This window comes from Bidens hawaiensis, unplaced genomic scaffold (assembly GCF_021521415.1).
Source record: "Bidens hawaiensis isolate Kalapana, Puna unplaced genomic scaffold, B.hawaiensis_p1.1 tig00017350_1, whole genome shotgun sequence".
Classification (NCBI taxonomy): domain Eukaryota; kingdom Viridiplantae; phylum Streptophyta; class Magnoliopsida; order Asterales; family Asteraceae; genus Bidens; species Bidens hawaiensis.
The window spans coordinates 338,560-350,923 of NW_027492626.1; the positions used below are offsets into that span (position 1 = coordinate 338,560).

Genomic DNA, 12,364 nt, shown 5'->3' on the forward strand with positions numbered 1-12,364 from the left:
GAATCAGAAGACTGTAACTGCATAAGTTTGACTAACAGAGAATGTTAAACATATAGATATCAAACAACCTGTGAAATTGCATCTACCTAACAATTGAATAACATGTACTCTATAACACTAATACAAATTTATACCTATGTTTAGGTGACATGAAATAGTAGTAATCAAGAAAGTAAGCAAACAGAAAGTCAACCTACCACTACAATGTTTTAGTGTTGGTAATGTTCTGTAAAGGACCAAAGTTCTATATACTTTAAGTTGATACCTGTTTAGGTGTTCAATTTTGAAAAAAAATAAATAAATAAAAATGGAACCGTTTTCCGCTATAAAAAGTCTATTAATAAAACCTAGAAAAATCTATACATATATTGAGTAAAAATAAAAATGGTTGACAATATTTTCCTAGATCGAGGGATCGAAACAACCCGTTTAAACAATATGTAACTTTATTAATTATATAAGATAGAACTTGTTTCGCAAAGATTAATTAATTAAGTATACACATAACGCAAAGTAATTAACGATTTAATTTTCCATGGTAATTAAGGTACGAACTAGGTCTTATGATCGTCAGGTATGTCAACACTAGTCTTGACTGGTGCTTCAGATGAACTCTTCTTTTTATCTTTGTCTTTGTCTTTATCTTTATCTTTGTCTTTATCCTTCTTTTTCACGTGCCTATGCCAGTTCTTCAAAGTCTTTGACGTGTGATCATCAAATATAGACCTCTTCATTGTTGAACCCATTTGGGTAACAAGGGCGTAGAGAGGGAGTATACTGTAGGCACATAAGCATTGTACTAGAACTCTGTACATGAAATAAATATAATTGTTAACTAAATTGAAAGAATATTGCAAATAAAGAGATTTAAATTGGCGAAAATAACCATCTTGACCGAAAAGTAAAAAATATTTTTTTTCTGGCTAAGAAGTTGTTCAGTCAAACAAAATCTTCCACGTGGCACACCCTACTGCGCCGTCGCAACATATTTTGACTTTGCGTGGCAGATATTTATGTTGTTACCGTTATATGAAAATTTGTCACGCAAAGATTAAAATCGGCCGCATCAAAGGACAATTGGCAAACGGTACGCTAGTGATTGAAAAATATTAAAAGTTTACTTAAAATGAAGTTTGCGTACCCTATGACAACTCTGCCATATTGAAGAAGGGGATTTTCGTAAAAGCAACTATCGAGTCCAAACTCATACTGCATGTAAGAAAATTAGAGATTAACAATTAGGGAATAATGAAGATGATTTAATTAAGTGTGTGTAGCATTAAATGTTACCCATATCCAAAAGAAGTGTGTTATCTCAAATGCATTCTGAAAGAGAGTGAGTTGAATAAGAGATAGAATTAAGGTGGGAGAGTTAAACCAAAAGTGTCTGTCCGAGAGTTCCACAACAGGTATCCCTTGTACTACAGATTGTCGTTCTTGAATTTCAACAGCCATTTGTGATACAATAGCTTGAAGCTTTGTTCCAACTGCTAATAGTATCTAAACAATTTACCAAAACCATCGAATGATTAGTTAGTTAGTTAGTACCGGCCTTGGTTAGGACCCTTGCAAGTGTGACGATTTTAGACGGAAAAACTAGTTAAAAAGAAGATGCTTACAGTTACAGGAAACAACGAGAGATAAGTCATAGCGCGAGCTCCTACAAGAGTTACCAACAATTTATATATTACTAAACAAACATGTATGTATGCAATTAAGTTGTAACATTTTACTAATATATATAATTAATTAAGAGTTGTAAATAAAAGTATTGATTAAAGATGGATGTCTTACCATCAACGTTTGCAAAAAGAAAAAGGACCGCGGTAGCCCATAGCATTGGGCTGAAAGTGTCATAACAAACAAGAAAATAAGTGTGAATAAGAAGATTCATACAGTTATATATATAATTCATAACTAACAATGCTAACTACTGCATTTGATCCCACAAGAAAACTATCATTAAATATATAGTGGATAAAAAACTTCATTTTACGATCATGTTTCCGTCAACCACCACAACGTTTTTGTTCGATTATCACTTGTGATTAACTACAAGAGTTAACAATTCACTATAAAAATTGTTATGAATTGTTGGAGTTAGATATATATCACGTACCTGATTCCTACAATTACTTTGAAGTCATCTTCTAGTGACCTTTTTATGTACTTCTGAAAGTTGAAGTGAGTCCCAGGAGACAAATGAACCTATACATTTATTTATATATAAATAATAAATAAATAAATAAAAGATGAAGATAATTAATTAAGGTTAATTGTAGGATTGTTACTGACAGAGAAAAAAGCATGGCGCATGGCCAAGTAATCTGATTTACGGACAGATGTAAAGAACTGCTTAAAGAAGCATACCTGAAACAAATCAACCAATTTTAATTTTTATTTATAATCATCATAACTAATCATTAAAATTGCATGGTTAATTAATATCGTATACAAATTAAAAAGCTAGTGCTTACAATGTAGAACATTGCTGGAGTGCTGGTAAAAGCACCCGTGTGATGTTTCACGAAGGATAAGTCCTTGGTAAGCCGGTACTTTGACGGATCTACATGCATCATCAAATTAAATTATTAAAGAAACGAATTAATAAAAAAAACATATATATATATATATATTAAGTAATAATTAAGTACCATTGCCAGGTATATGATCCTCCAAAATTTCTTTTTCCCATAATTTCCACATGCGGGTCTGCATCAATTTATGAAATTAATTATCACAATATTTATATATGGCTTGATTTATAATTTAATAAAAAAAATTAAAATGTTGAAAAAGAAAATGCAAGAGTATATAATTGAATAAAAAACACCTTTGCTCTTCCACAAATCATTGTAAGGGCACTATAAAAGACATGAAACACTGCCAAGAAGAATATAAAGATATGCAATTGGTGCAATCCAGCAACAGATATAATTTGTTCAAATCCCTGTCATATTATTATAGCTTTAAACCATCTATATTAATAAACTAAAATACAGATGCATAATTAATATTGGATCTTACGTACATCCCCACAATCTTTTGGTGGATCATCAGCTAACCTTCTATGTTCATACCACAATAATCTCCTGTCACCACCACCTTTCTCCTCCTCATCCTCATTTTCATATTTTTCTTTCTTGCATGGCAAGAAATCCTTTGTAAGCTCCTTTGAAATACAGATGGATGCAATGTAGTTTTGGCAAAACACCAAAAGCAATGAAATAAACCCAAGAATCATAAGCTCTGCATGCATGCATGCAACAAGGCCTAATTAATTAATTAATACATTTATATACACTACTAAAAAAACAATGTAGACCGATGATATACCGTTTTTTATCTTATCCAGTGCTTCCAATAGCCCGGGTTTATGTCTTTTTTTCAGAAACTAATTACACAACGTATATATATATATATATGCGTTAGTTAGCAACAAATTAATGTATATGATTACAACATACGACGATTATGAGAATATGTAAAAAGAGATCGTACATGTCCTACGCTATGAAGACTATGCTCCATAACTACGGATATTATAACGATGACTGCACAAACAACCGCAACAGACCATGTTGCGGTTTGATCAAGCGCTCTTTCACCTTCGGCACCCATTTTTAATTTAATTTACCAGCTTGTTAATTTACGATCAACCTAAATATAAATAACCTTGGTGTTTCAACATCACTTGCCTAGCTCCTTTATTATGATTTCTTCTTCTTTGATTAAAAGCTTTTTTCCACTATTCTTCAAAATTAATTAATGTAGAGCATGATAGCAAATTCCATGGCCAAATGGAAAAAAATAATAATGTAACAAACTTGAACCGACTTTTGTTCAGAATGAAGAAAAACTAATTAACGAGCGTGTTAATAGGGGATTTAGTTTGTCAATTTAAACCATGACCACTAATTAAAAATCATCTCACAATGTTTTCTCTCTTATGTTTGTTTTTCTTTTCAATAACAATTAATAGCCTGCATATAGGTGATAGAATGGGGGTTAAGTGGTCAACTAACGACGGAACACACAATTTCATATACCAATAAAAATTGTTCACATGTGAAAAGGGTGCATTTATTATTATTATTATTACTATTATTATTATTATTATTGTTATTATTAGTTAAAAATTAAATAAATTGCACATATGGAATACATTTTCTTTTCATTTAATCAAAGTTTGTTCCCACATGGATTTAGACATACATGTCATTTTGGTGTGACTGGATTCACATAAAGACCAAATGAGAAATCATACAAACATCAATACAAGTTAGATAATGTACAATAAATACGTGGTTCCTTTGGGTAGGATTCGTGGCAGCATCTTGATGGTCTATGGGTCGTAACCCTTTGTCACACACCGCCTAAGTCCTCGAGCGATTAGCGACCGATTGGTATCTAAAATTTTAACACATGCAGACGTAAGGTAGACAAACCATAATTTCTACCATTTCATTAATACTAAGTTATAAAAATTAAGTTAACTTTTCCAACCATGACACGAGACTTGTCTAAAACACATTTTAACCACTGATCTAAACATCCGATGGATTCAAACAAAGCCTTTGATTCCTTAAACGTACGCAAGTCAAAACCTTGAGCTTTGGGTCCATACGACATCCTAACGGTTACATGAGAAACATGCTTAAAAAGAACACATCAACAAAAGCTAAAGCTAAAGCTAAAGCCGGTGAATACAATCAACAGACACAGTGTGTTGATCAACAAATCACTAAACTTGAACATAGTATTTAATCATTTAATCACGCGATCGATTAGCCAATGAATGTTGTGTTTCCACTAGATCAAATGATAAAAAATAATGGCTTTAAAGTTAACTATAACAGTAAGCGATTTCATTGAAGGCTGAAGTCAAAGGATCTTACATTATTAAGAAAATACAGATCAACTTAAGTAAAAACACATTTGCTGTATCATTAATGTATATTGGTGGAAGTTAAAATCAAGAAATGTAAAGGTTGTTTCGTTGTAATATTGTGCCTAATAAAACCCTAGCTAAGATTTTGAAAAGGAGAAATCCTTATCTAGATGATGCTTGTGATGATGATCTTGAGTATGATATGAACCTTCCATATCAGAGAGTTCCGTCTCTGAAGTATGCGCTCTTGGCGATGGAGGAATGTCAATCTCGCTCTCTGCCGTGGATGATCGGTGTCTTTGGCTATGGAGGAGATGAACTGGCGAGGTACCTTGGCTTGGCGTGCGTTCAGGGCTCGTTATGCCTGAATTTGAGACATCTCCCACTCCCTTGCCACCGCCAAGTTCTCGCAGCCTCTTCCTTTCTTTTGCAGCCTTTTGCCATTTCTTTAGAGCTTTAGAGGTTTGCTCTTCAAATATGGACCTTTTCATGTGTGTTCCCATCTTCAAATTAATTAACATTAGAATTATATATGTTTGTTAGTTAATTATCAGTATATATCTAAAATATGATGCATTTGTTTTGATTTGTACTTACTTGTGTAACCAATGCATATAGAGGGAATGTGATGTAGCTACACATGATATGAACAAGCACCCCTAATCCAACTCGAACACCAATTCCCACCATGCTCTCGTGGTAACACGAGTTTATCCCAAATTCATACTGCAAACAAACAGCCAATTCATTTAATTAATTAATGAAGAGTTATATATAGATCATCGATCGTTAAACTTATAAAAGAGGATAAAGTGGTCACCGTCTTATTTCAACTTTTGGGCAAAATGCTGTATAACATTATAAATAGGGCGGAACTACTTACCACTGTCCACAAGAAAAACGCCATTTGGAATGCATTCTGCAATTAATCAATACAGAATTATTAAAGTAACTTACAAGTAACAAGCTAGCTAGCTGCAGCTTGTAAGAAAACCAAATATATAGTAAGTTTTACAGGAATTTAATATGTTATTCTCATGAAACAGCTAGGTAGTTGATGTACGTATATATTAGCTAATGTTTGTAGTATTAATAATTAGTTACCTGAAACAAAGTGAAATGAATTAAGAATAGGACCAACTGAGGGCTATTGAACCAGAAGAACTTGTTGGTTGGCTCTACAACGGGTGCGCCCCTAACAATTGCTGCCTTGTCTTGAATTTGCTGAGCCATTTCCATGATCACAAGTTCAAGTTTTGTGCCCACCAACAAAAGAATCTAAACCATATATCAATTCATTATGTTACTTTATATCGATCATCGAATTATACCGAATGTTAGGCTATATAAATATAGTTCAAAAATGATTTTGTACCACGAGAGGAACAAACGAGAGATAAGTAAGAGCATGCCATCCTGCATTGTTATATAATTTGTACGCATCAGTTTTAGTTATACTAGCTACGCATATATTTTTCACGCACATTTTATATAAGTACGTATACTATTATTAATTATTGTGCAGATATGTTGATGGTAGAGAGTTAACACACCATGAACATTTAGAAGCAGAAAGATGATTGAGAACATCCAAAGTGGGATACTGTTAAACAAGATCAAACAGATATATATGATTTAATCAAGCAACAATATATATCTACAATCAAAATAAAATGACAAAGAAATTAATCATGTATAGGTGGTACCTTATACCCAAGACCGCCTTAAAGTCATCTTCCATGGATCTCTTGATGTACTTATGGAAATCGAATTTGCTACTTGGAGCAAAATGTTTCTGTCTTTCAATTCGATTCAAGATGCATTAGATAGCTAGGGGCCAATGTTAATACTCATTTTTCATTTTCATTTCAAAAATTAAGATAATTGTAATATTTCGAGAAGTTAATTAATTTCGAAGAATAGATCGATTTTTCCTTCAATCGACCGGTTTCTAAAATATTTATAAAAAAAACACAAATAGAGGCGATCAGCTAGTGATGATGATAGTTGAGACTTACATTTATAAATCCATTGCGAATTGTCAGATAGTCCACCTTTGATATGGATCCGAAAAATTGTCTGAAAAATGCTACCTGCATTGGTATATAAATGTAACGTTATATAATATTTACATATATTAAATTTGTTACAATTATTAATTAGATTACACTCAAACTTTTCTTTTAATTTCTTAAAGAGACAGGACATCTTTTGTTAAATTTATCAATTGTCAACATTTAAAATAAATAAAATGATATATGTTGACTGCTTACCACCCATCTAATTACGGGCTTTGTAGAAAGCCCAGTGTGACGCTTAACGAATGAGGTTTGATGAGCAAATCGAAATCTTGCAGGATCTAAATGCAAAACAAAAAAAAATCAAATATGTAAGTTTTTGGACATATTAAAAAAATAGAGAAATTGAAAAATAAATAATACTCCATATAGCTAGTTAGTAGTTACCATTTGTGAACTCGTATTCTAAAGAAGTAGTTTCTGCTTCCCAAGTCTTCCATTTCTTCATCTGTTCAGTCCAACTATCTTAATTAATATATTACGCTCAGATAAAACCTATTTGACTTGACTAACTTTATATATTTAAACCAAATTAATAAACAAAAAGTGTCAAATATATAATGTTTTTTTATTTATCAGCTTGAATTGCAGAATTATTTAATTCGAATTGAAAATTAGTTTGACTGATTCTTAAAGATGTTTACATATTAGAACTTTTGTTGATAGCTTTTACTAATTCTACATATTATATACACCCGTACATAAAAGTTAAAACACTTAAATGACCGTTTTGACCATGGAGGGATCAAACGTTAAAAATTATTGGTCTGAACGGTCGTTAAGCTAGTACCTGGACAAACTTTGTAATCATAAATAATCAACCTTTGAAAATTTTGAACAAAACAGTAATTCGACTTCATTAAATAATCATTTAAAACGGTGTGAGATTAGATGTCAGACGGTGTGTACAAATGCCCTTAATACTAATATACAAGTGCATATATAATATAGAGAGAGTATGAGGTTGTTACTTTTGCGAGACCGAGGCCGATGATAACGACACTATAAAGGACATGGAAAACGGCAAGAATAAAAATGAATATATGAAGCTGGTGAACCGCCGAAGATGATATCATAGGTACCATTCCCTGGACAAATATATCAATATATAATAAATTGTATCTAATTCAAATATATATAATATCAAGGAATGTAACAACTCAATTACTCAAGATAGAGCAAATCAAGCCAAATCAAATCATTAGAGTTATTCTCTCCATATGTTTTGCCTTAAAATATATTTTGTATTTAATTGTATCCCACTAGTTTAGCTCTTTCATTATTTAGCATGCTCCTTGTATTATATATATATATATATATACATGTAAAGAATAAATGATAAAGTGTGTCTTATACTTAAAATAACATTTTTATATATAAAACATCAACAAATCTTGCATACCTTACGACAAGTACTTCCGGTCTCATTGCCTGCTCCCGCTAGCACTCGTCTGAATATCATTTCCTCCGCTAAAGAAAGTAATTTTCGATGTTGTTCTCCATCCTCATCACCAACACCACCACCTTTGTCACCGCCATCTTTCTTTTTGTTATCGCCATTGTAATCTTTCGCCTTACAGGGAAGCATTTTGTAACCGACCTTTTCAGGAACACATATTTTTGCAACGTATTTTGTACCCACCGTTAGTAGCAACGATAGAAACCCTAATAGCATGAGCTCTTGATTCACAACAACACACAAGGATTAATATATTTAAGTATCACAAGTATTATAACTTGGCATAAAGTCATAATTTTTTTAATACTAGCTATTACTGTTACTACCCTTTTTTTTTCTATAACTTACTTTAATTTGAAATTCATGTAAAATTCAAATTTAGTCTAATTGTTCATTAGAGACCAATCAATTAAGGGATTGTTTGGTAATCTCTTGATGATTCAGTTAAGATACAATCTCTGAATCGGTTAGAGGTAGAGTATGCTTCGTTCACTAAAAATGACACATTTCAATGGTTTATTGAGTCTTTTAATTGTTAAGTTTAAGAGATATGCTGAATAATTTAGTGGATACCTTTTAATCAATCAAACCTCTTAATGATCGCCAAACAACCCCTAATTTCAAACCAAAAGTTAAGGTAGACAAGAACGGTTTAGGTTAAACAGATAAATGTAAACACAAAATTGGAAACCATGAACATCTATCTAATTTAATATTCGTCATAAAAGTAAAGTTAAAAAATTACTTTTTAATATTTTAGAACTTGTAATTATATATGGCTGCATGTCTACTTCATGAAATTATAATAATCGGGTGAAAAATCGAGGCTATATATTTTAAATATTTGACAATGATCGAAACAATGTTAAATATTTGGCAATAACAATAATAATATATATTATAACATAAGTACAAAAGAAACAATTATTCAAGTTATAACTTATAGTTAAAAAGTAATTCAAAGTAAAAAAAAAAGAAAAAGATGTAACGAATTTTATTTTATAAAGCATTTGGATACAAAAAATGTTTGTATTTTGAGTTTTAACAAGTCTTTATCTGCTAGCTAGGCTATTTATTTGATTGAATTAAAAGTTACCTGATTTCATTTTCTCCAAGGCTTCAAGCATTGCTTTCTTTTGTTTTTTATGGAACAACTGCATGCATGTAATTAAAATCAAGGGTTTAAATAAAACTATTAATCAAAAATATTATTGGTCAATTGTTACATCATGGAGTGTTGGAAAGAAAGAAACATAATTATCTATGATAGTAATTCGTTAAAAGAATCCAAAAGCCAAAAATAATCATTCAAATCTTAATTATTATTCGACTGTTCTTCCAAATATAACTTTTAATGGCCATATACATCATGCAATGAGAGAGGGTTGTGTTCCTGTATTATGTCTAATATGAATTGAAACAAAGGTAGTAAAACTACTAACATTACCTTGCCAAGTGAATGAATCCCATGTTCAATGATAACTGAGATTATTACGAAAACGGTACAAACCAATGCAACCGCCCACGTTGGTGTTTCTTCCAATGACCTCTCGGATGATGATGATCCTACCGCCATTCAATTCTGACCAAGACGACTCAAATGACCAGCAAGACTTCTTTGGTTTTTCCGGGTTGGGTTGCAGGAACAAGAATGTAGCATGAAGTAAACAAGAACTAGTGTATATATGGGAGAGAAAATCAAAGTAAATTAGAAATAAATAATAGACACAAAGCGTGTTAATTGAAGGATTATTAAATATCTATATAACTATATATTGAAAGGGTCAAAATTGTCACTTTACTATAATCGTTGGATGGTTATGTTTTGTTTTGTTGGGACTGTTACAATCCTAATAGTAAGTTTCTAATTATTTCAAAAATTGTTCAATGTACTAGCTTCCTCACAAAATCACTTGATTAATTAAATAAATTACATATATAATAAAAGATGTTGCTAAGTCAAAGAAGTTTTTGACTGATAAATAAAAGATTACTTGTTTTCAAGCGCTAACTATGAATATAATACCTGAAGATGAAGACTTACGTATTTTATGTCACCCTAAAATTCGAATTAGCAAAAGCGATGTGTAAGCCGTGCATCTGAAAGAAACTTAAAAGAAGGGATTTCGGTTTCTTTCACCCCATTTAATGCATGAAATACTCTCAATAAATAAAAGAATATACCCTATTTCAGACGTACACGTATGTCAGTTAGAAGGCCAAATACTCGAGAATCTTACATTTTTTCTTTAATACAATGTTATTCAAGTTTCAGTATATAAAACGTAGTCAACTGCTACGAACGTTTGATGGTGATTTCTTATGAAATTGCTAGAATATTAGCGGTTCACTTTGGTCTTTCCGTTGAAGCTTACAAAGTAAACTCTATACAAAATTACAGTGATCAAACTGAAAGGCGTTGACCCTATTTATTCAGTTTGATCTTGAAAACCCATACCCAAACACAACACAAATTGCTTGTCTAGCAAGGTATATCGTTAAGTTTCCCTGGTGAAGATCGATTAAGGATGGGTGTTCTTACAAAATTATGCTTTTTTAATTAAAAGTAAAAGCAGATTAAAATAGTAACTCATAAGATTATACGAAGTCAAAATTGGAATTCCATATCAAATATCTGGGTCCGAGAGTTAGTTCAAACAACATATACTCATTTTCATAATTTGACCCATTAAAACTTCTGTGTCCACGTCTTATAGGTCTTGTGATTGTAAACATATATAGGTTTTGAATTAAACCCCCAGTCCAGCCCTTTTACTATTTTTATAATGAGTTATTTTTTGATTAATTCCATGTGTACCTCTAAAACTAACATATTACGATATTATATACACAACCCAAAAAAGCCCCTAAAGTTCACTTGATCATTAGCTAACTAACAAGTCTAATCAAACTTTAATATATATTATTATTATTATTATTATTATTATTATTATTATTATTATTATTATTATATAGTTGAACAATATATAATCTAGCCGGCCGTATGTTTGTTTTGTCTCACCTAGACACTATGCTTGTATTAACCGATTACGCGGTTAGCACAAGACACAAATAGGCATTTTCTTTGTGATTATTTTTCTTTCTTGCTAGTGAATATTGGGGTCTATGTAATTACAATATTCAATATTCTTTCGTTTTGTGTTGGTACCTTTAATTCAATTATCTTTTATCTTTCCATAAATGTCTATATCATATGATTATTTTTAAGTTGGTACCAAAAATTTTCTTTTAAGTTTTTTTCTATTAAGATACTAAAGCAATCAAAAAATATATATATTCCAGGGTAGAAAAGTTTATTATAAAGTCAAGCAAGATCTTTTAAAACATAGCAGCATAACACAACTAGCTTTATACAGCCCATTGGTTGGTCAGGTAGTTAAATGTAGTGAAGTGTCAAGAGTTTCTTTCTTTTGGTTTAAAAAAAATTAGGAAGTTATCAATTACAACTTAGTTTCAAAGTAAAAAACACCAGCGACATGAATACAACTGTAAAATGATTTGAAATTGCATCTCTTAAACTACTAAAACACGTCATAATATGTTGTCTGAAGAAACATGGAATGGATCCAGGTCGGATCTATGTCGATGTTTCCCGGTCTTCGAGATGAACGAACTGACGCCTTCATCTTCTTATTCGGTTACTCGAGATCTGTCATGGAAAAGTGATGAGTGGAGGTGACTACTAAGAGTTTCCTCTTGTTTACAGACACAAAAATATATTGGTGGCCAATAGTCTAAGAGAATATCCTTCAAATAAATGATAAAAGCTCCTTATACAGAGGAATGCCATCATAAAACCATAACCTATATTGGGCCAGATCCAGTTAGGGGTTACCTCCACAAACCCCCAGCCCAATGGGCGTAGTTAGTAGACCATAATAATGTAATAAACATAATACATAATGTAATAAATAA

At 31.5% G+C, this 12,364-nt stretch overlaps 2 protein-coding genes across 2 annotated transcripts; both read right to left on the reverse strand.

The window, feature by feature from the left end:
- Nucleotides 1-510: 510 nt before the first annotated feature.
- Nucleotides 511-3,621, reverse strand: LOC143553675 (MLO-like protein 9). Its single transcript, XM_077043617.1, has 13 exons — nt 3,502-3,621; nt 3,337-3,394; nt 3,032-3,249; nt 2,834-2,950; nt 2,655-2,712; nt 2,478-2,566; nt 2,296-2,370; nt 2,120-2,208; nt 1,795-1,844; nt 1,620-1,660; nt 1,291-1,500; nt 1,142-1,209; nt 511-807 (listed from the first exon to the last, which is right to left on the reverse strand). The coding sequence occupies exons 1-13, from the start codon at nt 3,619-3,621 to the stop codon at nt 555-557; spliced, it is 1,446 nt and encodes a 481-aa protein (XP_076899732.1). The 3' UTR covers nt 511-554.
- Nucleotides 3,622-4,860: 1,239 nt separating this feature from the next.
- LOC143553676 (MLO protein homolog 1-like) lies at nt 4,861-10,202 on the reverse strand. The gene is made up of 14 exons (XM_077043619.1): nt 9,876-10,202; nt 9,525-9,582; nt 8,372-8,649; nt 7,941-8,057; nt 7,357-7,417; nt 7,165-7,250; nt 6,910-6,984; nt 6,598-6,686; nt 6,445-6,494; nt 6,267-6,307; nt 5,996-6,169; nt 5,775-5,810; nt 5,489-5,617; nt 4,861-5,394 (listed from the first exon to the last, which is right to left on the reverse strand). The coding sequence occupies exons 1-14, from the start codon at nt 10,002-10,004 to the stop codon at nt 5,029-5,031; spliced, it is 1,689 nt and encodes a 562-aa protein (XP_076899734.1). The 5' UTR covers nt 10,005-10,202; the 3' UTR covers nt 4,861-5,028.
- Nucleotides 10,203-12,364: the final 2,162 nt, after the last annotated feature.